General features: G+C 45.0%; 1 protein-coding gene across 2 annotated transcripts in view; it reads left to right on the forward strand.

Annotated features, from left to right (window-relative positions):
- Positions 1-247: 247 nt before the first annotated feature.
- LOC146857281 (uromodulin-like) overlaps positions 248-27,638 on the forward strand; it is a 99,518-nt gene continuing 72,127 nt past the window's right edge. Inside the window, exons 1-3 of one of the 2 annotated variants that reach the window (XM_085647787.1) lie at positions 248-288; positions 8,630-8,647; positions 13,587-13,748. In XM_085647787.1, the coding sequence (XP_085503913.1) occupies positions 13,688-13,748 (61 nt within the window). In that variant the 5' untranslated portion in view covers positions 248-288; positions 8,630-8,647; positions 13,587-13,687. The other variant, XM_085647786.1, reaches the window with a different exon arrangement.

Below are 27,638 nucleotides of genomic sequence, written 5' to 3' on the forward strand. Positions count from 1 at the left end.
CGATTTAATTATATGTCTTCCAACATGCCAATGGTAGCATACTGCCTGCAGGTATTCTATAAATATGTCACACACTCCTGCCTGCACCCTACACTTAATATTGTGAGACAAGTTGTAAAGTAGGTTACCCCTCCTTCATCATACCTTGCATTCTCTCACTTCCCCCCACCCCCCTTCCCAACCCACCTGGCTTCTTTAGTGAGAACCATTCTTTTCATGCCTTTTCTCCCTCCCCACGAGTCACTTCCTTGTAGGTCTCTCCCTCTCGGTCTATAAAAGATCTGGCAGGTGAGTGTTTCTGTCACTTTGTGGGGTTTGGGTAAGATTGCAGCAGTTTTTGCCCCTGTTCTGTTCCTCAGCATTCAGCATTCTCTTTCGAGAGGCACCTTGGAAAGCAGCACCAATCCCAGATTCCAGACTCCAAAGATGGCGCTCCTTATGGCACTGCTATTTGCCGCTCTCCTGGGAGAAGCAGGTACCTATCTCTCAGCTCTGGTGAACACCCATTAATTAAAAGGGGACACATAATGGCAATTGGTCTAAATTGGTAACTGTTTACACTGTGAGTGCTTATCTTGAAAATGTTTCATGGATGCAACCCCCATGGTCTGTGTGCTGAACCTGCAGTTTCATTCTATATACATCTTCTGTGTATCGATTTGGAGATGCTGAAGCCGAGTATTGGGGTTTTAGGAAAGGGATGGGGTGGAAATTCTTTTAACAATTGAATGATTTGTTCCTTAAAGGTAGGACACACCTTTAATTGTGTCACATGTGGGCCAGGATCTTTATATGAGTCCCCCCCTGCTCCCCCTTACTAATCCCCCCTGCTCTCTCCTTTCACCCCCCCCCCCCCCCCCCTCAGAGTCTCTTTCCATCACCAGCGCTTGGACGCCCTCGGGCAGCAGACGCGCTCTATAAAACCCGCTCACTTCACTTCACACTTCACTGGTGGTAATGTTGGCACACCCGTACATGAAACTGCTGGGTGAAATCAATGCGGCCCCAGTTTCAGGACAGAGCTACAGACACACCTTTATAAAGAATCCTACATCGCAGTGCAGTAGCAATCCAGTAACTGCTACGTCACCTGTCACTCACTGACTGAATACTTCCTTTTGATCTTGCCCAGAGCTCCATTGCCTTCAGGCTAGGTTCGCTCTATACAAACACCACAGGCACACAGACATAAATAAATACGTCTCGCTCTCTTTACAAGCCATCCCAAAGTCAACAATTAGACACCGTGCAGCATTCGAGCTTGACAGCTAGAAAGACGAACAATTATCTGACAATTAAACTAATCCAGAAACGAAATGTGAGCATGTTTTCAGAGCGCTGTCCCATTGGATTGAAATCAGCGTGAGAGACCACGTAACTTTAATAAAACCCAAATGATTGGATGAAAAAGGCCTTGTTTGGAGAGCATATACATAGGGGCGTCGTAGAACTGCCAGCAGCCAGCTCAGAAAGCAAAAAGAGCAAGTGAGACGAAAGAGCTATGGGGCATATCATCAAGACAGGCGATAAAATTATCGCCGCTTTAGCGGCAGAAAACTGCCGCTAAAACGGCGATAATGCGCTTGATAATAGGCTCCATGGAATTCCAATTGAAGCCCATGTTAGGCGTCCTTCACATTTAACATGGGCTTCAATTGGAATTCCATAGAGCATATTATCAAGCCCACTATCGCCGTTTCAGCGGCAGTTTTCTGCCGCTAAAGCAGCGATAATTGTATCGCCTGTCTTGATAATATGCCCCCAAGTTTTTAACGATTTCATGATAGCGAGATGCTCCTCCCGGGCCTGGATATCACTCGGCATAGCATTGCAGAGTTTGGCAGTGACGTAAGAGAAAGCTCTGCCTCCCACAGCGGCAACGCTTACCTCAGGAAGCAGGTGCCCGGAAGCTGAAATAAGAAGCCATTGGGAATACCAGGGGATTTGGGCATGGGGAATTTGGGCCCCCTGTTATACAGAGATTTGTGGGCCAGGCAGAGCGCCTTACACATGGCCCGCCGCCCTCCTTTCATAGGTAACCAATGCAACCTGATCAGTGCCTTAGAAAGTGACTGATGTTTACTAACATTAGGTCTGAGGTGGGCAGCCGTATTTTGGGCTACCTGCAGTCTGCTCAGGCATAATTGATTGATCCCTAAGTAAAGGGAATTACAATAATCCAACCGGGTGAAAGTCAACACCACCACTACAGTTTTGTTTGAGGCCTGTGGAAGAACATGAAAAAAAATCTGAATAATCCTCTGCAATTTGAAACATGATGACCAGACCTGAGTCACTTGATTTTCTTAAAAAATAAAATACCATTATAAACCACACCCGCGCTTCTGACAGATTTGACCGGGCTGGGTAATGAAAGTCACTTGCAGCTGACCGGGCATCATTGGCGACAATAACAATAATTTCAGTATCATCTGCATAGGATAGGACAGAAAGTCCAAATGACCGAGCCAGGGACCCCCAAAAAAGGAAACCTACAGATTGAGCGAAGTAGGGCTCACTGAAATCCCTTGTGGAACCCCACACAGTAGAGAGAAAGGTGTCAAGATGAATTGGTTGCAGGTCACAGTTTGCTTCGTATCCAACAAGAATGAAGGAAGCAGTTGGAGGGCCTTATTCTTAACGCCCAGTTCAGGCGCGGCCAGCAGCGGTAAGCGCGGTGGGGTGGTGGGGTGGGACGGGGTGGACATTGGGGGGTAAGTCGACAGACGGCAGGATAGGTAAAATTAAATAAATAAAGCCACTTTCCTTGCGGTCACCGATTCAGCGATGTGGTGAGTGCAAGGTAAGTGTTTAAAAATCTCATTTTACCTATCCTGTCATCTGTCAACTTACCCTCTTCTGTTATGCCCCCGGCCCACCGTTCTTCCCTGTGCTGGCCACGCCTGGCTCAGCTAATCAAGTTTGGTCACTACCACGAGTGGCAGACAGTATCACAAACACCGAAAGATCTAATAAAATAAGCACATCAGAACCTCCACTGTCAACTATACATCAAATAGCATCGGCCACTGCTACCAGTGCCTCCGCCATGCTGTGGCCACTCCTAAAGCCAGATTGAGACACATCCAATAATGCATGCCTGCCCAGAACAGCTGTCAATTCAGCGTTCAGTGCCTTTTCTAGACGTTTCGTGGAAAGCGGTGATAAAGGAATTGGATAGTAGTTTTTATGGGGCATATTATCAAGGACGGCGTTAACATGATCGCCGGTTTAGCGGGAGAAAACTGCCGCTAAACCGGCGATAATGGGCTTGATAATATGGTGCAGAGAATTCCCATAGAAGCCCATGTTCACACCAGAACATGGGCTGCTATGGGAATTCCATAGAGCATATTATCAAGCCCATTATCGCCGGTTTAGCGGCAGTTTTCTGCCGCTAAACCGGCGATAATTTTTAACGCCGTCCTTGATAATATGCCCCTATGTTCCTTAGGGTTAACAGAGGTGTTTTAGTAAGAAGGGTGACTGTGTCTTCCTTCCAGGCTTTAGGAAAAATCCTTGAGTACATGATCTGGTTGCAAATTACTTTTGAGAGCTTGGAACCGGTGAAAAGATGAGATCTGAGCTGGAATGTGCGAGGGGGACAAGGATCATTCAGTGATCCCGATTTAGTAGTGACTGCAGAGTTTTTTTTTACTTGCTGTTAGTTCTGTCAGCTGCAAGAAGGAATGTAACACAGGGGTATTCTCTAATCAAACCGTGGTCCTAAAAAGAGAGTCTTAATATCTGGCATTAATCTTGGTCTGAAAAAGGCGTCCAAATCATCATAGAAGGGCTGAGTAAAATTGCAATCAGATGAATAAACCTGCTGGAAAATTGCCAACACCATAGAGAAGAGATCTTTTGCTGAATTTTTGCATTGTTCCTTTTACCAGGGAAAACCCTAGATTTTTCTTTCACAATAACGTTTTTTATATTCGTAGATAATTTCTTTATACATCATCCTTTATCAAGGATCACCGTCTTGCCTCCAATTCTGCTCCTGTCTGTGGCATTTTCATTTAAGTAACTTGAGAGACTCTGAAACCCACGGGGAAGAGTGGGTAGACTGTCTTGGTCTAACCCAAGCTCCACCAACGAGTAGCTTGTGAGCAACTGGTAGCTCTCCAGCTACCTGTTAGTAGCTCACTGAGTGCATTCCAGACTACTATTTTAGAAGCTATTGCTCTGTTGAAATATTATATATATATATATATATATATATATATATATATATATACACACATATATTGCTGCGGAGTGCGTTCTCAATGCAGGGCAAACAACATGGTTTCATTATTTACGGCAGGTCCAGCCGTAGAGGACTGCACCACTTGAAAACGAAATGCAAGGCTGCTGGGTTTTGAAACATTCTTTTCACAAGCGGCGCAGCAGAGAAGAAAATGCAACTGGTCGTTTTATTCCTCAGGCCCACTGGAGGGTCACAAAAATGAATCAAGACATCGCATTTTATTACACAGGACCCACTGAAGGGTTAAATCGGCACGTAAGTGCACTACAAATTCCGGCATGCAATGTGAAATGGAACTCACCTGAGAGGCACACCCACGTGCATAAATTAGTGAGCATGCAGGGAAGCTGTTGGACTGTGGATTCCATGCGAGCCTATGAATAAGGGGTTTGGAACCCCGAAACGCGTCAGGCAGAACTAAAGAGTAGGATGAAATGCCAGTTCTTCAATAAAGGATTTTTTTATCATCTGCTGCGGAGTGCGTTCTCAATGCAGGGCAAACAACATGGTTTCATTATTTACGGCAGGTCCAGCCGTAGAGGACTGCACCACTTGAAAACGAAATGCAAGGCTGCTGGGTTTTGAAACATTCTTTTCACAAGCGGCGCAGCAGAGAAGAAAATGCAACTGGTCGTTTTATTCCTCAGGCCCACTGGAGGGTCACAAAAATGAATCAAGACATCGCATTTTATTACACAGGACCCACTGAAGGGTTAAATCGGCACGTAAGTGCACTACAAATTCCGGCATGCAATGTGAAATGGAACTCACCTGAGAGGCACACCCACGTGCATAAATTAGTGAGCATGCAGGGAAGCTGTTGGACTGTGGATTCCATGCGAGCCTATGAATAAGGGGTTTGGAACCCCGAAACGCGTCAGGCAGAACTAAAGAGTAGGATGAAATGCCAGTTCTTCAATAAAGGATTTTTTTATCATCTGCTGCGGAGTGCGTTCCCAATGCAGGGCAAACAACATGGTTTCATATATATATATATATATATATATATATATATATATATATATATATATATATATATATATATATACACACATATATATATATATATATATATATTGAGTTGATGTTTGCAGAAAAATAGATGAATTTTCAATATGTATTTAAAGCTCATATTTGAATGATAAATCATGTGGTGCAGGGGAGACGATTACTAATACAGTTAAGTTGATGCATTACCCATGTAGAGGTAATCGAAGTTGACAGTCAATTTTTACATTATTGCTAAAAACCCCGGATCAATGCTAACAATCTTGCATAGGTTGCCCCTGACGTGGTCACTATTTCAACACTAGTATTATTAGTAGATCGGGGAGAGTCTTGTTAAACCTAGGTAGCTCTAATTACAGAAAAGGGAGCTACAGTGTAAATTCCCGAGGATAGCCAGACCTCATGGGCTGAGACTGCCTGATCGGAAGAGTCCATAAAGTACAGAGGCATTATAGTCAGTGAATGGCTTAGATTCTCCTTGTTGTCTGAATTCCAAGACCGCATTTGGAGAACTTGGGTCGCTACTAGAACTTTAGAGGTTACAGGGACCTTCAGACTACATTCAACCAGCATTTTGTAATTAGGGGTACATATTGCATACATATTGCGTACATTTTCATGCAAACTGCCAATGCGTATTATCCATAAAATCTGTAACTCTTGCAACAATTTTTTATTATACGTGGAAAGAACTCTGCTTACCACTACTATGGACAACAGGAATGGACCATATGGAATGCTTTGCCTGTGCCTGGCTATAAGACTCCATAGGAAGTTAAACTCCTCTGTTCAGGAGCTGTTCACTTTGCAGATACAAGCTTCCTCTTGGGTCCGGCTGGTCTACCTGGTTACCATGATCAGGGTGAGACTGGGACAACATTTGGAAATCTTGACAGTTTTGAACTTGTAAAGACACGCTGTGTAGGTGTTTTGGAAGGTATAGAAGACTGCATGCATTTGTGCTTTCTGCAGGTAATTAGTGTGGTAATACAGGGAAATCAACAGTAAAAACTGGCCCACCAGATGATAAAACAGGCCCACAAACAGGCAAAAAACAGCCAACACACTGAACTGTCAGACTAATCTTTGTTACTTAGATCCTTTATATTCCAAAGAATAGGTACTGCAATACTACAAACCTCATTCACAGACAGGACAGAACAGGCACAGCAGAAGCAAGAACAGAGGAATGTGGTTGGTTTATATCTGGCACAGTTGGATCTATTCTCTGATTCAGGTCTAATTTTTCTGTGGCTCGTTCGGTACATTACCTGGCACCCGATGGGAGAAATATCTGGCAGTCGTGGGCGCCCACTAGATATGTTGTAAGTATTCACTATCATTGCTGGGACAGTCTTTGACTCGGCTGGACATGTTCTCTTCAACAATTTCACATCTTCCTGCAACAGTGGGTGTTATTCTCTTGCATAGTTAAGTTTCTTGTGTTCATTTAATGTCACAGTTGGTTGTATTTCCCTGCACAGTCGATAATATTAGCTGGTACATTTGGGAATCTTCTCTTGAGCAATAGAGCTTCTTATCTAGTGGAGTTGTGGGGTTTTCTTTGGATCATTTGGCATTATTCTATGAAATTATCCAGTACATTTTTGGCTCATTGTTTTGCACAGTTGGGTGTATTCTGTGCTTCATTTGGGATTATTTTCTGCCACGTTTGGGGTTATACCACACCCAGTTTGTTCTAGTCTCTCTTTGACATGGGCATGCTCTCTGGCACAGTTCTCCTCAATCGCCTGCACAGATGTGCATATTCTCAGGTTCAGCTCGGCGTGTTACCTGCGACAAGATGGCTCCTCTATGGCAGAATGGCTTAGTCTCTGACAGAGCAGGTTTTATTCTGTGGTCCAACTAGAGGCATTCACTGGCACAGCTGTACCTATTTGATATCACAGAAAGGTGCAATCCCTATTTCTGTCTGATTAATTGTCGTATATAGGTAAGATATACTGTCACAGCTAACATTACAAATTCTCTGGCACAGACTAGGCCAATCTCTGGTGCAGTTTGGACGTTTGTATGCAGTATCTTGATGGTCATGGCCTATTGTATGATAAAGACTTTACCCTTAACAGTGAACACGCAGATTCTTGTTCTTCCTCTCTCAAGCTCCAATGTTCATCACAACAGAACGTGTTGATCACACAAATACTGGGGCAGGCCTGTTGACTTTGTCAGCAATGGAAACCTGCCATTTTGGAAATGCCGAAGCCTTCCATTAGGATAGGATAGGATAGTATTTATAAAGCACACTATACCCGAAGGTGTAACTTGAGCACTAAATGAGCTCAGAAGGAAGTGCCTTGGTAACGGGTGATCTTGACTAGGCACAACCACAGCCATGGGCTAAAGTATCCCTGAAGTACATTATAAGGATATTGCAAGCCAGGGAGGAGTTCTGTTACTGCATAAAGGAATGAGGCCAGAGGCTGTACGCCTTTATAGGTCATAGAACTCCAAGTTAACTTTGAATGTCCTATAATGTATGGCAGGGGGTACTTTATTCCTTGTAATACATGATCACACCATAACCCGTCACAATAACCAATTAAATCATTGGTGTTGAGCTCTTTTATATGATAGCGATAGGTGTTTATAACTATGAAGAAAATAATTGAAATCTCTAGTGAAAAATTAAACAAACCAAAAAGCAGTTAGATAGTTGTTGCAAAAAGCTATTACAATCACTTTACGCATGTCAGATTAAAAACAAAAATGCTGTAGCTCACAAGGTGTAGATAAATGCAGAGATTCTATCTTTCCAAAAATTACCTAATGAATGGAAAAAATAACCATGTTGCCATAAATATCTCCTTTCGACTTATCACTGTACATCTAAAAGATAGAGTAGAAGAAGAAAAGGCATGTTTTGTTTCGTTTTTTAAGGTGCAGCTGTGACCTGTCTTTCCCCTGAGCTGTTGCTCTGGCAGCAGGCATTGTGATGTCAGAAGAGAACTCAACTGTGATAGGTTATTACAGTTGAGCAGTTACACAATTTCATTATTACAGGCGACTAGGGACATCACGTTACCTGTAATAGAGAAATGAGAAACAGGCTTTTCTACAGGTAATGTAGGCTGCCATATATTATATTGAATTATAGGCCTAGACAACAAGATCATCTCTCTTGCGATTTTCTCGGAAGAAGGCCTGAGTGCATGAAACAAGCTCATGTGAATCTGGAATTAAACAAGACTTGCTTCAGTCAGTAGGCGAACAAAGTGTTTCAAAGATGCACAGGGGCAAATGTTTGTGACAATTAATGTTTTTTAGATGAATATACCGATATTTTCTTTTCTTTTGAGAAGTAAGCAGTGGCTGAATGATTTTCCTCTTTTTGTCTCTCTTTTGCAGGAGCTGTGAATTGCAGTGGTAAGTGTCTGTTTACTTTCTTGTAGGGAAACACGCTTAGTTCTAGAAGTGTCTTTGTGAAGTGGTGAGCTTAACTTTTTTAGGGTTCTTGTGTAAATTGAATCTTACAGCAGAACACATTCCAGCAAAGCTCCTCCTGCATTTAGTGGGTATCCGCACCAAAGGTTCAATACCTGAAACATCACACACAGTAAGTAGGATAAGTGACTATTTTTGTTTGAGGTGCACAAGTTGGGTATTTACATTAGATGGAGAAAAGCCATAGGGACACAAGTAAGAAGCTGCAATATGGCTCTGAAAGCTGTGGGCCACTGGAAAGTGATCACTGCAGTGTTAAGTTCGATCTTTTATTAATTACTTAAAGATTCTTGCACGTTTTAGACTAATAGCTTTTTCTCGCTGGGGTAGGGGTACGTCAACTATCTTTCTAGAAAGCTACTTGCATGTAGGCACATGCGACTATGTGGATATTGAGGTATGTCGGATCACCCTGAGCACTGTGGTGGTGTTTGAACAGCCAGGTCTAGAAAGAGGAGAAGAAACAGCTGATGGAACAGGCTGGGTCCACGGAATTGTTCTCTCTAGTAAGAGTGTGACATGTGAAAAATCGTGTCATACCTGTGTTCATTTCTCTACCCCCGGGGAAACATATAGCCTTGTGTGCATGGCAGACGGCCAGGACCTTTTCAATAGATAAAACACTTCAATGTCTTTGTAGCTGACATTACTGTCTCCTAAGCAGCAGAGATGTGTCATATTGAAGTCAGAAGCTTGTGGCAGTATCACATTGTGGGAATGCAAATAAAGCATGTTCTGACCAGATGATGTAAATTGGTTAACGTTTAATATTAGATGCTAAACTCTAATCCAGAAAGAATTACCTTAGGATAGCCTCAAGTTTGTTGTGTTTGTTGCTTAAACATGGAACCTTAGATTTTTCAAAATAACCCATTGGGTTGCTCATCTCATAGCAGCTACTGAAGTCCAAATTTTGAGATACTGTAGAAGTGAGCCTTTTCAGGGGCCCACCAGTGCAAGGGTTCGCCATTCTTTGTCCTTTAGTCCTCACACCAACAAAATAGAGATTGGCACGGAAGCTGTAATATCAAAACAATAGTTTATTATCACTCATGAGAGGGACTACATTAATACAGAACCCTCAGGCAATGTATGAGGCAGTACATGGAATACAGAAACCAGGGTGCTTTTAAACACCTTTTGTTGCAGTGTAAGCATGGAGGCTCAAAAAGAGGCGGTACAAGTATACACAAGAATAGCTATTCACATATATAGACATACAGAAATCACTTAGCCAACAGAGTGGGAGGGGAAACTAAACTACTTACATCAGTTGGAATAGCCTGACAGTTACACTCTAGAACAGATGCATTCTAGCAGCTACAGGCCTTTCTGAGCATGCGCAGTGCTCTGGCTCAGTACTGCAGGACTTAATTATAGTTGATGATGGCAGAATAGAAAAACAGGCGAAAGTGAGATGGAAGGAGCACATGGCAAACACATGGGCTAACTAAAATGGATTTCAGCTCATGCTAACAGCGATTTCTGTCGCTTTCCACAATGCGATTTTTCAAATATGATTAAAGAATCATGAAAAGGAACATAGCTGATTTTTGATTACCAGGCAATTTTCTATAAAGCTATGCCTCATCTATACAGGTATGAGGATGAAGCCAAAAACAGGCCCAAACCTACAGAGGAGCGTATCAGTAAAACTGATATGGATTCCTGTGGTATGTTGCAGAGAAGACCTACCACTATCAAGGTGAAGCTATCCCTCATTGGTCACTACAAGCAGGCAAAATGTGCAAGCAGGAAAATATACATTTCCATCATAGCTTGGCCACTTTAGATAATTGATACAGCGGACTGCAGGTGGGAAGGATGCACAGTGCCGCCAATTGAACCTTAGGGACGAGCTTAGGATCTGTAAAGCATACACTCATCATTAGATATGGACAACAGATCTCTCACCTCTGTAGTTCTCAAAGTCTAAATTCTTGCTCAGAAATCCAAGAAAGTCTGTTTGTCTGACAAGCTTTGGATCTGGAGTGTCATCACTCCCTCGAATCTTGCTTAGGAGCTGCAGATTCTACACTCAATGGCGACATCAGATGGGCTCACTGACTTCTTTTGCACACAAGATGCAATCCAGAACTAGTTATAGGTGTCACAGATAACATCAATTCCCGTTGATTGGTGGATCAGCCTTGTCAATGAGAGAGCACAAATGCTCCCCAACTGTTGATAAAAAATGTAAAGCAAGGTTCTATACAGGAACCTGATCTCTGGGATGAACGGGTGAGCAGTAACAACAGGTTAAAGGAACAGGGGATGCTAGAAAAAAGTTATCAAGTGGTCAGAATTATCAATATTCCATCTAAAGTGCAGTACACTCCACTTCTGTCGTACTCTTCTTTGTGATATACAGATATTGTGAGAAATCGTCTATTATGACACAAACAGGGAATTCCTTGGATCCAGTCGCATTGGTTGAAAGGAAAGTCCAGCCTCTTCTGAGGCATAGGATAGCTTAAGAAATAAAATCTTAAACTAAGATAGCTCCACGGTACCCCTTCCTCTAGACCTTAGAAATCTTTTCATTTTTAATTTTAAAAGACTAGACTTGTGGGAGCACAAAAGGTTTACGTTCACAAACCGGCCATAACCCAGTTGAGTGGAACACTAATATTTGGTCCCCATTACTAATATACTAACATTGTATTTGTCCTAGATATGGTTTCACAGTTAATATCAGTAGAACAATAGTTCTGAGTCATAGAACTACCTGTTTGTAAAGCCTTCTGCCCAGCACATACACGTAATCAATTTTTTGCAATCTGGTGGTTGTGAAGAGTGCCTCAAATCTCTTTGCTGGGTTGCGCCTGTGTCTGCAGTAGTTTTATAGCCTTAGTTATTTCCACAGGTTACTCTGCCTTGCTGGAATGAACATTGTCAGAAAGTAATTCCACTGCAATGGTTTCTGATATTTTCCATCTGTAATTATAGGGCATCTGATTACCTTCACTTTGTTCCTCTGCTTGAATATTAATCGATTTGTCTTTCAAACTGGTTCATAGATATAACCAAACCTTGTGTTTACTAACACTTCCAGTTTTATTGTCAATTTTTCATCTTGCAATTTTCTTTCTGTCTTACACACTAATGTGTTTACAAACATCCTTTGATTTCATGACTAGTCATTTTGCTCCCCACATTGTCCACCTTATTGGACAGAGGTTCCAATAAGATCACAAAGGTTTGCTTCCTTTTGGAAAGGCCTGGCATGTTTCCTGAATTTGTGTTCTCCATCTCTTGCTCAAATTGCAACTCGAGGGGAGGAAGAGGTGAAGGAACAGGTGGAGGCATATATCTGTCTTTAAGTTTCCCCAAATATGTATAGTTTGCCTTCTGTTTTATGTTTCTTTATATTTAATTTAATGGGTAAAATAACATTTTCTCAGCTGTAGAACACCAGTCTTTCATAGTTAGGACAATTTTGAGTTCTATCTTTCATCTTTATCCCCTCTCTTCGTCCTAAGAAGCTCACATTGTTCTTTCAATTTTTGGCCTTCTGTCGCCTCAAAACCACCCTTTCGTTTGAAGGTTCCGCCATACTTTGTCTTACTGGGAGAGGGGGTGGCACTGGTAACCCAGTCACATATGCCTACATTTACAGGGCTCGATGCGAGGTAGAGTGGCCCACTCTCACAGGCACACGCTGCCTATTAATAATGTCCAGTGCTGACTGGTGATGGGGTCAGTGTGGGAGTGCAATCTCAACCTTGGCGGCACCACTGGTTCTGTTTCTTGGTACTGTGTCTCTAGGCCTGAACTCTGCCTCTTGTCTGTGAGAAGCGCATGGACACCATGACCCGGAAATCCAAGGCATTCAGAAGGAAATAGTCCTCTTTGCACCTTGTTGTCTATGCCTCTATCAGCTTTGTTTAGGGGCCAACAACACACCAGGTGCATGCTTTGAAGCGGGACATCTTACGGATTTTGGGGACCCAGGGCCAAATGAATTTTGAGGGCACCTGTTCGGAACAGATTTGAATTTATGGTGCAATTTCGTCTGTTTCATTCTCTCTTTGGCCAGAACACTGACAGCGCACAGGCAAACGCGTCCAACTTGTACATGTGTTTACATATAACATTCAGGCATAGTGACGTGTGTTTACAATATTGTACCACAGCAGCTGCTCACTAATATTGCTGGAAATAACCTCTGTGACCCCGTCCCATTTCTCATATGTGAGGTTCTGGATTGATCTGAAAGATCTTTTTTTCATGGATGATTGTGTGCGACATAAACCCAATATGTATTTGCTCTGCGAATGTTTGTAATAGACTGTCACACATCACCCACATACAATGTTTTTTTTAAAGGAAAAGGGTATTTAAAGCAATATGTTTAAGAATTATTCAATGTCATCAGGGCACGATTCTCTGCAGAACAGAGATGTTCCTGAAAGGCTGAGGCCTTGGGCCAGAGTCCACTTTGCCCCTGATGTAGAATACTCTGGCTTTGAGCCAGAGAGAGATAAATAAATTGTGATGTTGATGCGTGGAAGAAGGCCTGTAGGAGGGAAGACCTATTGTAGGTTCAATGTGCTGCTTCATTTGACCCACTCGGCTCAGAGCAGAGATGCTTTTTCTGAGGGAGGTTCTGAAAGGGATTGAATTGTCTTTGCTGTACCACTGAGGTGACCAGCACTAACTGGGTGACATGAAAGCAGCTGTCAATCTTGCTAGTAGTAGTGGTAACATATTGTGTTTCGCAATGATTTCAGGATAGCCATTTCAACTGTTTTTTGACAACCTGCATTTGTGACGTGTTCTTTTTGTGCAAAGTACTGACTGACTCCAGACTGTGTTGAACTGATCTCCCTTTCAACTCCCTTCTCTCCTCTGTCTACAGCGGCATACCCCTTGTGTAGCACCTGTGCTGGAAACTGTGTTCAAGGTGCTGGCTGCTTCTGTGGTACTAATGAAAGCACATGCCTTCCCCAAACATGTGATATGGAGACCTTGTGCTGCCCAGATGGACTTTTCTGGCACACTTCGGCGAACTGCTGCTCAGGTGAGTCATGGAAGCTGTAGACTGTGTTCAGGGAATGTGTCAAGAGACCTAGAGATGTTCTAAAAGCTGATGAAAGTTTGTTTTGCTTGAGGGTTTGAGGGAAGACAAAACTCACAAAAATCATCTTCAATTAGAGCGAGCGAATGCGAGAGAGAGAGAGCAAGATAGAGATAGGTAGATATAAGTTACATACATATGTGTGTAAGTTATAGTTAGGAAAACTGTATTTCTTCTTATATAATACCCAACTTAAACTACACAAACATTACAAATTCTAAAGTTATAGTTACCACTTAAATTTATAATTTACACACAACCTTCAAATTACTACAAGTTGCGCACCTCCGTACAGTCTTGTCACCTCACTCCACTCGCCACACTACATTAGCTATAACTCACCCCCTCTACGTGCACTAACTTAGTTATACTCTTTCAAATTACATAACTTATCTCATGTAAAACCTGGCATTCAAAGAGCATTTACGATGTCTGAAATTACATGATTTGTGAGAACAGTGCATAGTAGAGTTCTAGTTAATGTAGCGTGGTGAGTAAGTTGACAACACTGTGTTCGTAAATGCACAACTAATAGTCATTTGGAAGTGGGGCGTAATTTAGAAATTTAGGAAGTAACTATGCCTTATAATATTTTGAAGGTGGTGCGTAAATTATACATTTAAGTTGTAACTGTAACTTTAGAATTTCTAATATTTGTGTAGTTTAAGTTGGGTTTGTTTAGGAAGAATAAATAATGCTTTCCTAATTATAACTTATCCTTAACCTTTGTTTTTTTCATTGAATTTCAAAGGTTTTACATGTTTAATTAAAATAAAATCACATTGTACAGTTTACTGTTGTCAAGTGGAGTGTCATCAAGTGGAGTGTTGTAGAGTAGTGGAGAAGAGTGTCCTAAAGTGTAGTGTCATACAGTGGGGTCGTAGAGTGAAGTAGAGAGGATTGTGGTGCAGTGGAGTGGCAAACAGAGGAACAGGGTACACTGGAGAAGTGTAGAGGGAAGTAGCATAGAGTGGAGTATGGTACAGGGGAGTGTAGTAGATAATAAGGGCATATAGTGGAATGCGTAGAGTGGAGTGCAGTAGAGTGGAGTAGAATATATTACACTAGAGTACTGTGGAGTGGTGTAGAGTGTCGTGTGGCAGAGTGTAACAGCTTACAATGGAGTAGAGTAGAGAAGTGTCCTGCGGCATAAAGTGGACCGGTGTACAGTGGAGTGAGGTACAGTGTAGTGGCATACAGTACAATAGCATAGTGTGGATAATCATAGACTGGAGTTGCTTAGAGAGGAATAGTGTATAGTAGAGTGTTGTAGAGTGTAGTGGCATAGAATGGAATAGCGTATATTGGAGTGAGTGGTGTACTATGCATTGGTATAGAGTGGAGTGTGGTACAGTGGACTGGCATACAGTGGAATAGCAAAGAGTGGAGTGGCCTAGAGTGGAGCGTAGAGTGGAGTGGCATGGAATGTAGTGAAATACAGTGGAGTGGTGTAGAGTGGGCTAGTGTAGAGTGGAATGAGTTACAGTGTAGTGGCGTAAAGTCAAATAGTCTAAGGTGGACTAGCGTAGAGTGGAGTAGCGTACAGCAGAATGGTGTACACTGGAGTGAGGTAGAGTGGGATAACATTGAGTTTAGTGGCATACAGTCTAGTGACCTAGAGTGGAGATGCATGTAATGGAATAGCGTAGAGCAGAGTGACATAGTGACGGAGTCATGCAGTGGAATAGCATAGACCGCAGTTGCATAGAGTGTAGTGACATACAATGAAGTGGCGTGTAGTGGAGTGGCGTGGAATGTAGTGCTGTTCTGTGTAATAGCACACACTGGATTGTCATAGAGTGGAATGTCATATAGTGCAGCAGTGTAGAGTGTAGTGGCATAGAGTGGAGTTGGGTACAGTGGAATATCATAGAGTGCAGAGGTGTACACTCAAGTGACACAGAGTGGAGTGGCATAGAATAGAATAGCGTAGAGTGTAGTGTTGTAGAATGGAGTTGCATACAGTGGAATAGTGTACAGTGAAGTGGCATAAAGTGGAGGGGCATAGTGTGAAGTGGCATAGATTGGAGTGCCATAGAATGGAGTGGTGTACAGTATAATAGCACATAGTAGAGTAGAATAGAGTGGAGTGGCATAGATTGAAGTATAGTGGAGTGGTGTACAGTGGATTAGCAAAGAGTGTACTGGCATATAGTAAGTTGATGTGGAGTGGCGTAGAGTGTGATACCGTAGAGTGGAGTGGAGTGTGTTATTTGCAACAGACGTAGCGTGAAAATGTGTGAATGGATGTAGATGTAGTGTTGCAGCAATATACATTATGAGGTGTAAACAGTAATTTTTGTTAGAATGTGTTAATAGTGTAGTGTTCAAGCTATAAGTTTGTATACATAGTGCAGCAGTACACAGTGGTAAATTTGAGGTGTACTCTGGTACATAGGGATGAGAAGTCAGTATGTAATTTGGCTAATGGCAGTGTTTGCCAAAGGTAAACGGCAACCCTGTCGTTTTTATCACAGTTTTGCTGCATTCTGCGGTGTGTGTTTTTTGCTGCATTCTGGGTTAGAGTCCTAGATATAGGAAGTACTAGATTTTATCATTGTTCACTACCTATCACCTCTTTATTTAAGTGATAAATAGTATTAATAGGTAGCAAATTATATTTACTATTTTATATACATTGTATTGCAGTCTAGGGAGAACAGTGCATTTTTGAGTAGAGTGGTGATTTGTAGGTATTACCACGCTACTTCGTAGACATTTTTGTGCATTTTTAAATATGTTAAAAATAGAAAATACACTTTAGTACACTGTATTTGTAAAATATAGTGTATTAGTCATTGTTTAAAATTAGTTTTTTGCTACCGCAGTACTCCAAAGTAGTATTGTGGTACTCCATCCTTTTATGAATAATATGGAGAAACTTATGAATATTTTTCCCCTGCCTATACCCACGTTACTAAAGTGGGAATATATGGGGGAAAATACCAAATCTAATACTTACCTAGATCTGAAGGCATAATGCACAATATAGCCAAACAGTACCTAAAAACAACAATTGCCTTTAACTTTGTCAAAAGGCAGACATTAGCCAATCTCCTAATGACATGTTATAGCTATGTACTGCAGTACTTCTGTGAAATACTGTGAAATGCCACAAAGTGTTGCAAAAATGCAGTAACAACAGATATCACTAAGTTAAAATGCCATATTACTTAAATATGATTTACCCTACTTACTACAAGTACCCAAAAGGATCACCTGCATACCATAATGTAATTCCTGCCAAATTTCATGTACATCGTTTTCCTGCTACATCCAATACAAAAGGTCTATGTAAATGTATTGGGAGCCAGAACCTGTTTTGGGACCCACCTTTTTTCTTTGCCCCAACCAATCCAGAGAAGACCTCTCTCTGGTAACCCTAACTATAACTACAGAGTGGCTACGTGGCTACCCCCACTCTGTAATATACAACACACACATATATAAATAGTATGTTGGCGGTCGCCAGTAAGTAGTTATAGTTAGGACCTAATGTCTAAAGGAAAAGTGTTTTTTGACCTGCCTATATCTTTTGCGTCGGTTGACGAAATTTTCCCAAAAAGTATCATAGTAAGTGTTTTTGTGCATGGGAAGTTAAGCTAAGGCCGAGAGAAAGGGGGCTAAAAAAATGTGTTTCCCTATTTCAATTCCCATGGGATGTGTAGTCAAACCTACAGCCTAAGCCGCTGGACGGAATTACACAAAATTTGGCAGAAAGGTAGATGTTGTTACGCAGGTTGATCTTTTTATTATATGCTGTAAATCCGTTCAGTAATTTTTAAGAACTTTAATAAGATAAAGTTAATGATATCCCTGGCTGTGAAGTCTTGGTTAAAAAAGACAAGCTCATGCACGAAAATTCACAGCTCTGATTGGCTGGCAACACCTCAGTCAGGAAGTGCTGGCAGCCATTCTGGGACTCGGCTTCACCGAGTCCCCCCCAAAAAAGTGAAACTATAGAACAGGGGGCAGGGTAGGGATGCTGTGACCCCAAGCCTTGGCCTTGGGGTTCCTCTGGGACCACACCACACAAATAAATATTTGTATTTGTATTTTTACCGCAAGGCTGCAATGAAGCCGTGAAATTGCACCTTTCTTTTCTTAAAAACGAAGCTCGGGCTCCCACGCTTGGTTCCATATTGGCCCCCGGGTTGGCAAGGTCCCGGGGGCATTTTTTAAATAATCATGTGGGGGCAATGGGCAGCCCCCTCTGGGGCTGAAGATTGCCCAGGGTATCACCCTCTCCCTGGGGCTTCCTTATTTTGTTCATGGACCCCCCAGCTCTGGGGACCGCCACCAACCTGGGGCTTAATCTGAAAATATTGCAGGGGGTGCAAGGATCACCCCGTAACCCCACGGGTGCCACCTCTCTGGGGCTTTAACTTTAATGAACACGGGGCTGTGCAGACCTCGCCCCAGCCCTGGGGCACACTACCTCTGGTGTGCATTTACAAATTTGAATGCAAGGGGATGCGCAGCCCCCCACAGCCCAGGGAGCACTACCTCCCTTGGTCAATATAATCCAAAGGAGGGGGCCAAGCAGCCCCCCTCCTGGAGCTAATAATGACCCTGGGGACTGCAACCCACCCAGCCAGCAATGTACCACGGTGTCCACCCCGGGAGATTGCAGTTTGCTATGGCTTGGCACTGCTTCAGCCAAGCCATAGCAAACTCTACTCGGCTTTGTACAAGTGAGAGCATGTAAAATACTCTTGTTTGCATGACGTAGTGCAGAATTGCTTTTGGACAGAGGGCGCTGCATGTTCAGCAGCTCCCTCTGTCCAAAAGCCATGCTGGCTCCCGCAGGACGAAAAGAGACTGCACGGACCGTGGGGGCCTTCGGACTCCCCCCATGGTCCCCAACGTGAGTATCTGGGTGCCCTGGGTGGGACCCGGGCAGAGCCATTATGGCCAAGCTCTAAAATATGGGGTCCTCAGTTCCAAAATCAGCCCAGGAGGAGGACCTCTTGCAATCTCCTTGTGTGGGACTTACTGGAGGTAATAGGAGGGCTTGTTGTCCCCCCAAGGACCCTCAGCAGCCAAGGGGACTTCATTCCCCAACCGGTAGTGCGCAAGGAGGAACGTTTGCAGAGTGGTGGAGAAAAGAGGCGTGGCCTCCGAAGACCTCTTAGCAAGTTATTCCATGTGGGACTGACTGGATGTAACAGGAGGAGTTGTTGGACACCAAGGACATCTACTTGTTGGGGGATGAAGTCCCCTTGGCTGCTGAGGGTCCTTGGAGGCGAGCAACTCCTCCTGCTACCTCCAGTAAGTCCCACACAGCGGGATTACTAGGAGATCTTCAGAGGCCATGCCCCTTTCTCCACTACTCTGCAAACACGCCACCTGGTGCCCTACTGGTTGGACGAATTAAGCCCTCTTGGATGTGGTCAGGATGTGGTCAAGATGGCCGCGGGGAAGGAGCTCTGAAATCAAGCTCCCGGGCTTGGGATCACAAACGTATTGAAAATCCCACCCGACCCCCCCACATTGACACCCCCAAAGATTCAGGACTCACCGGAACTGAACGGGAACAGAACCAAATGGCGGCGACCCAGAATTGCTAGGAAACAACGTCCCTTTCCCCGGTGCCTCCAGGACATCAAGCGCTCCGGCTGAGGTGACCATCGTGGCGGAGTCTACCAAGCAATCCCTGGACAGCCCTGCTTTGGACCCGCAAGAGTACCGAATCTGACGGTTGACCACACCTGGGCAAGGTTACCAGGACCCTGGATCGTAATGAACTCCCCTCCGGATCTGCACAGAACACTGTCCCTCAAGTGACTGACTGACCCCAAGATGGCCGCTCATGGTCCACTCTCGGCTCACCCCCCAATGATCACTGTGTCCCGCTGAGCATCAGAGCACATTGTAGCAAATCTCGGCTTCCACCTTCCAAGACCAGGCCGGAGGTGGCCTTGGATGGAGACAAAGCCGTCACCATACCTGAACTGAGCACCGTCCCTCAACTTGAGACTGTCTGACCTCACGATGGCCACCCATGACTCACCTGTGGCTCTCCCCATGAGAAGTACCAGATCCCGTTGAACATCGGAATACTCATCGCAGCGAGGCGCAGCATCCTCCAGCCACCCTCCACGACTGGGAACAGAGACGGAGCCAATCACTGCTCCTACGCTAAGTTCCGCTCCGCACGACGAGAATGACTGAACATGTGATATCCAACAGTGGCATACTCACGGTCCCATGAGGAAATACGTGCCGCTAAAGACCGGAACAAACCTACAAAACCATTTCACCCAAAGAGAATAATGCTAACAATTCACAGTTAATCCTACGGCCATTGAAACACAGCGGAGAAAAGTCCTGTCTCCACTCAACTGCCGGACTTGCCTGACCCTGTGATGGTCATCAAAGGGTAACTCCCGGTCAATTTAAGCTGCGATGGTGACCCCTGCTCCACTCAAAAGAAGCGAGCCTCTACTTAGTCCACTCACACCCCTCGCCCCGGACCCGCTGGGCAATACCCATCAAAGGAACGCAGACCCGACAATAAAACCAATGCCTCCAGCGTTTATGCCAGATCGCAAGATGGCCGCCCTCGGCTATCCAAGGAACTCACCCAGGTCCCGAAACTGCGCAGCTGGGATCCTGAGAACCGATGATAGGGAGCTTCGCAAGTGAATCTGACGACAACTCGCCCCGGATTGCCACAGCTGTCACAGCAGTAAAGAAAACCACAGGCCCGATAATAAAAGTCTCAGATACCTGCCACCAATAATGGCAACACATGGCCCAGTCCTGGACCTCCCACTGGCGGCGTAACCCCGCCGATGTGCCTCTTTCAACTGAAATACAGGTACACATCAAGTGTCCCATGCAGCAACGTGCCCCAACAAGGGGTTCTTGACAGTGAGGAGTCACAGGCCAGCTGATAACTGACTTGGATGCCTGACCCCAAAATGGCAGCTCCGTGAGTGCAGTCACCCCTGATCCGCAATTTCAGACAGCGTGAGGAGCGACGCTGTTCCACGCCATCCCGCACCTGAACTGTACAACAATTTGGCAATGAAACGACCCAATCTGGGGAACAATTGCCAGAGCATCACCTGAAGCTGGAAGCCTTTGGGAACGAAAGGAAGCTAAGGGGCTGCACAGCAGGTCAGTTAAACTCTACCTCCCTGACCCAACTTAAGGGATCAAATCACAGCCACCTCCCACCGAGGCACCCAGCACCACAACTTCCCCAAGAGCACTGCTTGTAATCTATCAAGCCCGCTCTCTATCCTGACCAGTGTAGGGTCCCCCTCACAATACAATCATTCTGTAGCATATTAGTGTCCCCCACACCACACTGACCTCCTCGCACCTCAGACCTGGGTCATTTTGAGATGCGAATCCCCTAGATGACAGCCCCTGACCAGTGTGAATCCCTCACCCTATCAGAATCATGGTCCCCCCTTCAAGGAAACACAACAATGTCACCGAGCACACAAATTTTCACTAACCCCCCGTACCGACCTACTTGAAACCTCACGGTGCGAACTCCTTTGCAATTAGTTTCCCTCCCAACCTCTTTCTTAAAGCGAAAAGAAACTTCAAACATAGACTGATTAGACAGCATCCAGAAACACTATACGCGGACATATATCACTGCTCCTCCAAAAAGCAGATAAGGATGGATCTCATCTTCTACATAGAAAGACCCGATAACTGGAACGCCATGTTCAGAACGCAGCTTCACGTCTCCAAAACTACGATTACTCCGCATAGCTGCAAACCGACAACCTCGACATGTAGCGGGAACACATCTGTGACCATCTACTCGAATGGCACAGTCCTGATACAAGCAAACAATGAGAACCTAGAGGCCTTTGACTCCCTCTTCCCTTCACTCCAAAACGCCCACTTGCACATGCTCTGACTTTCTCTCACCCATTACTTACCCCCGTCAACCTGTGACACCAGGAGAGTTAGACAACCATTTCCGCGCCCTTTTGCGATTTAAGGGATGAAGTTCCCGATCCCTTACTGGCCGGGTATTGAGCAGAGAAATTCTTGTGCTGATATTTGCCCTTGACTGGGGGAAACCCCTAACCACCTAATGTAGATAAGGTTCAACAAGGTTGTAAGGGCAAGATGGGTTTCTCTTATTTTCTAGGAAAAAATTCCGATAAGACCATAGTTCATTTTGTAGCGTGTTTATGGTGGTGTTGTCACTCTATCCGTGAGAGTGAGTGACAACACCACCATAAACCATGTTCCTAGAAAATAAGAGAAACCTGTCTTGCCCTTACAACCTTGTTGATCCCCGCGCACTTTGCCAGAACCACCACCCTCCCTTCTCGAGTCACCACCAGCACCTCTGCCCCCCACGAATCAGGATTTACAACTCCCCGCCGAACGTCAACCCCACCCCCCACGAGTCACCACCCCCTCCTCCGCCCCAAGAATCACGATCTCCAACTCCCCGACGAACGTCAACCTCAGCTTCCCCCCCTGAATCACCTCCACCATCAAGCCAGGAATGACCCTGCCCTGCTAGCACAGACCTCTAACTACATTACCCCACACTTAGGCATCAAGAGGATGAAACCACAACACGACCCACTGCACCCCTTGCCCAGGGTCCCAAACAGAGGCATCACGGACAACTCAAGCAGTAATAGACATCATAACACGGACAGCCCACCACCTCGCCATACCCAAGACTCCCTCACCCCCGAAAACATGGCGCAGCGTCTTGCCCTACTAGCTAGCTAGAAACAATATTCCTGGGCCTAAGCGAAATCTTTACTAACCTCGACAGGGGCCGGAATCCCAGGCAATCCTCTCCTAGGACTCCCACTCCGACCAGCTCCACCCACCTAACGCGCCCTACTGGGACCTCAACCACCCTCCCGACCCTGATACAGAGACCCAAAAGAACCGATACAGAAATCCCGACACAGAGACCCATAAGAACCAAAGCCGCAATGTCTTCAGAAGAAGCGGCTGATCTAGCTTCAAGGTATGACTTTCCCCCCACAGCCTCCCCAAAATCCAAGATCCAAGTGATCACGGGATTCAGAAGAGATTACCCCCTCCCTGAACCCCCAAGACCCCCGACCTTCCTCACCACCATACCTAGGGCCCCCCTGGAAAGAACCACAGCAAAGAAGGGTCTTCCACCAACTGCATACTCATAAACTGCAAATCAGCCTCCAAGCATGCAACAGAGCTAGCAGAAGCCATCCTCTCAAATGACATAGGCATCACGTTCATCACTGAGACTTGGCTAAATTAGTTCTCCTCACCAAGCGTAGATATGCTTGTGCCCCCAGGCTTTACTATTATCAACAAAGACAGAAAAGATCTACGAGGTGGGGGTGTAGCTATCATACACAAGAACAACATCGCCATCGTGGAAATCGACACCTCCAAGTACAGCACCATTGAATGTCTTACCGCCAACATCAAGACAACAGATAATAGAGCAATACTCCGCCATCTTATTTATCCACCCCCCAGGCAACACCTTCGCATTCTGGGAACACTTTTCAGACTTGATTGCTCACTGCTCACTCGGAGACTCTAGCAACTTAATTCTTGGTGACCTCAACCTACGTTGGAATGAAGTGAACAATTCACTTATTCAAACCCTAAACAATCTTCTTCTTGACAACAATCTATCCCAACACTGCTCAGAGGAAACACACAATAATGGAGCAACCTTGGATGCCATTATCTCTCAACGAGACGCAGTCACAACCGACCACATCCTCCCCGTGGACTGGTCGGACCACCACATCATCTTATTCCACAACAACCAAAAAGTGCTATCCCAGCCACCCTCGCAAGACCCCCCCAAATGGTCTAGAAATCTAACCCAGATTCCCCTTGCCGTCCTAGAAGAAAGGATAAGCTCGCTCCTCCCCAGTGCCAATGATCACCTCACCACAACTGAACTCACCTTGCTCTATAACTCAAATATGTTGGCCATTCTTGATCAACTAGCCCCCCTGAAATTAAAAAAAAGCAGGAATACTCCTTCTAGATCATAGTTTAACACTGACATCAACTCTGAAAGGAGACAACTAAGAGCCACAGAAAGACGCTGGAGGAAAAATCCTACCGTTATCCTCCACAAGTAACTCAGAGCAGTTCGCAGGAAGTACAACAATCACATCAAGAACAAAAAAACCAAATTTTTCTGCACCGCGCTAGACAGCACAACAACAGACCCAAGGAGCTCTTTTACATCATCAGGTAAGAAACCTCCAAGCCGGCTACGTCTTCAGTGCTGGCTTCAAAAGAACTGTGCGACAACTTCGCCAACTTCTTTAATGACAAGACCACCAAGATCGAGCTCTCACTGGACACCAACAGCACCCCCCCCCCCCATCAAGAGCATCAAGCCTGGGGCAAATGATAATGCATCCAAACCCCCTATCAAACCCTGGTTATTCTTCCACCCCATTCAGGAAGCAGAGGTAGTCAAACTGATCTCCACCTCCAACCTCTCATCTCAGGTCCTAGATCCTTGACCTCCTCAACTGACCAAAAAGCTGAAACTCTCGCTAGCCCCGCTCTGGTACAAGATCATAAACAGCTCCCGGAAAAGCGGAGTCACTCCAGACCGCCTCAAAGTTGGACAAGTCACGCCACTGCTGAAAAAATCTGGCCTTGACATAAAGGACCTGAATAACTTTATACCTGTCTCTAACCTACCTCTTCTATCCAACATCCTGGAAAGATGTGTGCTCCAACAACTAACCCAACACATGGATAGCATCAACCTCCTTGATTCCCACCAGTCAGGCTTCAGAAAAGGCTGCAGCACTGAAACTGCGATCCTCAACGTCATTGATGATATCCACAAATCACTTGAATCAGACCAATGCTGCCTCCTCATTCTCTTCGACCTATCGGCAGCCTTCGACACGGTCGATCGCAAACTTCTCCTTAAGGTTCTTCAAGAAAGGGCAGGACTCGATGAGGTGGTCCTACACTCGTTCTCCTCCTTCCTACACAACCGTACCCAAAGAATTAAAATCAAAAACTTTGCGTCCAACCTACACCCAGTCAGCAGGGGAGTCCCCCAAAGTTCAGTGCTCTCCTAGCAACTTTTCCACATTTACGTGGAACCCCTCACCACCCTACTCAAAAAAGCCAACATTCCCTTCCATCTGTATGCAGACGATACACAGATCTACTTGGAAACCTCCTCCATCGAGGACATTCAAAGACTCAACGACACACTAAGAGAAGTCCAACACAGGCTGTCAAGTAACCAACTAAAACGTAGTCAAGACAAAACAGATATGCTCCTCATCTTGAACAAAGAAGAGAACCCTCAAATTGCAGAATGGCTAAAAGCTATTGATGCGCTGAATGGGAACCTCACCCTGGCCGACTCTGTAAAATCACTAGGTAGTACGCTAGACCTGAAATTAGATATGACCAAACACATTAAGAACTCAGCTAAGAGCACCTTCCTTAACCTGAAGCTTCTGAATAAAATAAAACCTTTCATCCTGCCCAAGGACCTCATCAAGCCACCCAAGCATTGGTGTTGTCAAGACTTGACTATGGGAATGCAGTCCTCTCAGGAATAGCAAAATCACATCTTGCTCCCCTCAAAACAACTCTCAATGCGGCAGCCAGAATGGTCACTGAAATCAAGAAATTTGATCACATTTTACCCGCACTTAGAGAACTAAATTGGCTCCCAGTTGAAATGCGGGTGAGCTTCAGAACAGCCTGCCTCACGCACTAAGCCTTGCACACGGGCAAACCGGAATATCTGGCTTCCAAACTCAAAAAAGCTGGTCAGACGAGGAACCTCAGGAGTTCGAACACTCTTCTACTCATCCCGCTGATAACACGCAAACAAAACACCGCGGCCCAGTCCTTCGCTGGGAACGCGCCCAATGTCTGGAACTCTATTCCCCCTCATATCAGAACTATCCCCTCTTTTGCAAAATTTAAAAGACAGCTTAAAGCCCTGTTCCTCGACCATTCCCTAGTGAACCGATAGGAGCCGCCGGAGCGCTGAAGCAGGCACCTTGCACCGCTTCGACTCTGTGTCCTCAAGTCTTCTACCTCCCCTGACCCCGTTCTCGTCACTCCTCCCCGAACGTGGAGCTCTGCTCATGACAGCAACTTTCCTCTAAGACTTTCCAAGACCTCAGCCCCTCATGGTTATGCTATGAAACTCTCCGTTCATGACCTATACTATTAATGTATTATGTGATTTTCTGCAACGTGACTGGTGAAATATATATACAACTTCTTAACTAAAATAAAATTTAAAAAGAAAAAAAAATGCTGAGGGACCTTGGGGGCCATGAAGTCCTCCTGGCACCTCCTGTAAGTCCTACACAGTGGGATTCCTGAGAGCTGGTCAGAGGCCCCACCTCTGTTCTCCACCACTCTGCAAACGTGATTACCACTTAAAAAAACATAGAAATACACAGGGAAAAAAAAGGTTACAGGGACGTTGTAGTTAGAAATTAGCATTTAAAAAACCTTAGAAATTCACTGAAAAACCAAAGGTTACAGGAACATTATAGTTGGGCTCAAGTTTCACTCATACAAAACCAGTGAAATTCAGCAGTTATAGTTAACTGAACTAACTATAACTCGCGCCCCTGCAATACACTGCTTATAACCTCACATATTACATCACTCATGACATTATCAGTGACATCCCCGGTGACATCACTGATGGGGGTTAGAGTCAAAAACGTGTACCCCTTACTATAAAGGTTTAGGGTCAGAGCTACACTTGGTCAGGGGACCCAGGGGTGAATGCTAGAGTAATTATCAGGGTAAACAGGCAAAAGTCGATAAATGGGGGTTTGGCCATCACTCGGGAAGTTCACCCAATGTATGTGGAGCAGAAATGGTTGGAGGCTGTCCTAGTTCAATCAATAAGTCCCTCAATGTACCTTCCAGCACCAGCCCACTTCTGAGAAACACAGGGTAGTCACACAGTCTCTCAACCCGTTTCCATTCGCTCTCAAAAGTGTTACTCAGCCCATTCACTTTCTCCCACCACCCAGGCCTAATCCAGGCAATACCTGGCAACATGAAGTTGTTGGGCCAGGTGAGGAGAGTGCAGTTGATCTGTCACATGAGGGCAAGCTGGAACACCTGGTAAATGGGGTGTTGCAGCTGTCCCCGCATCCCATGGGAAGTGATACACAATGTCTGGTGCATGTTGATCCGAGTCACACCAGACAATCCTGTCACAGTGAACCACGATTCGGGTTCTCTGTACCTCCCTGGAAATGAGGCACAATGACTAGTGTGTGATGATATGAGTCACACCAGTCAATCTGGTCAAAATGAACCAAAAGTTGGGTTTCCCGTACCTCCCTGGAATACGGTACAACTTCTGGTGTCCCATGATGCGCTGCACCAGACAATCCAGTCCCACACACACAGTCATAAGTTGAGTAGAACAGCAGGAGGTAGAATGAGGCACTATTACAGATATGCCTTCTCACCAAGGGTCACAACCTGTGAATCGGTTACCCCACTCAATTTAGCATGCAGTTGGGGTGTTGCACGAGGGCGATGCTGCACAGACGATCAAGCGGGCCACAATGAGTCCCACAGCTGGTGAATCCACTCATCACCAATGAGATGCTTGTGTGTTCTGAGGCCCCATGATGCAAGAGCCACACTCCTTAGATGCGGGCACAGTTTGGGGGCTCCGCACAAGGCAAACCGGTCTCCAGGCACAATATTTAGTTCCATGTTCACAACTCACTGCAGTCAAGATCCAGCAAACGAAATACGCGCTTGAGAGGGTACTGCTCTTCACGTGAAACAAGTAACCAGTATAAGTCCCTCACGAGAGATCTTTGATGTCCCTCATAC

The sequence above is a fragment of the Triturus cristatus genome, chromosome 3_2 (assembly GCF_964204655.1).
Source record: "Triturus cristatus chromosome 3_2, aTriCri1.1, whole genome shotgun sequence".
Classification (NCBI taxonomy): domain Eukaryota; kingdom Metazoa; phylum Chordata; class Amphibia; order Caudata; family Salamandridae; genus Triturus; species Triturus cristatus.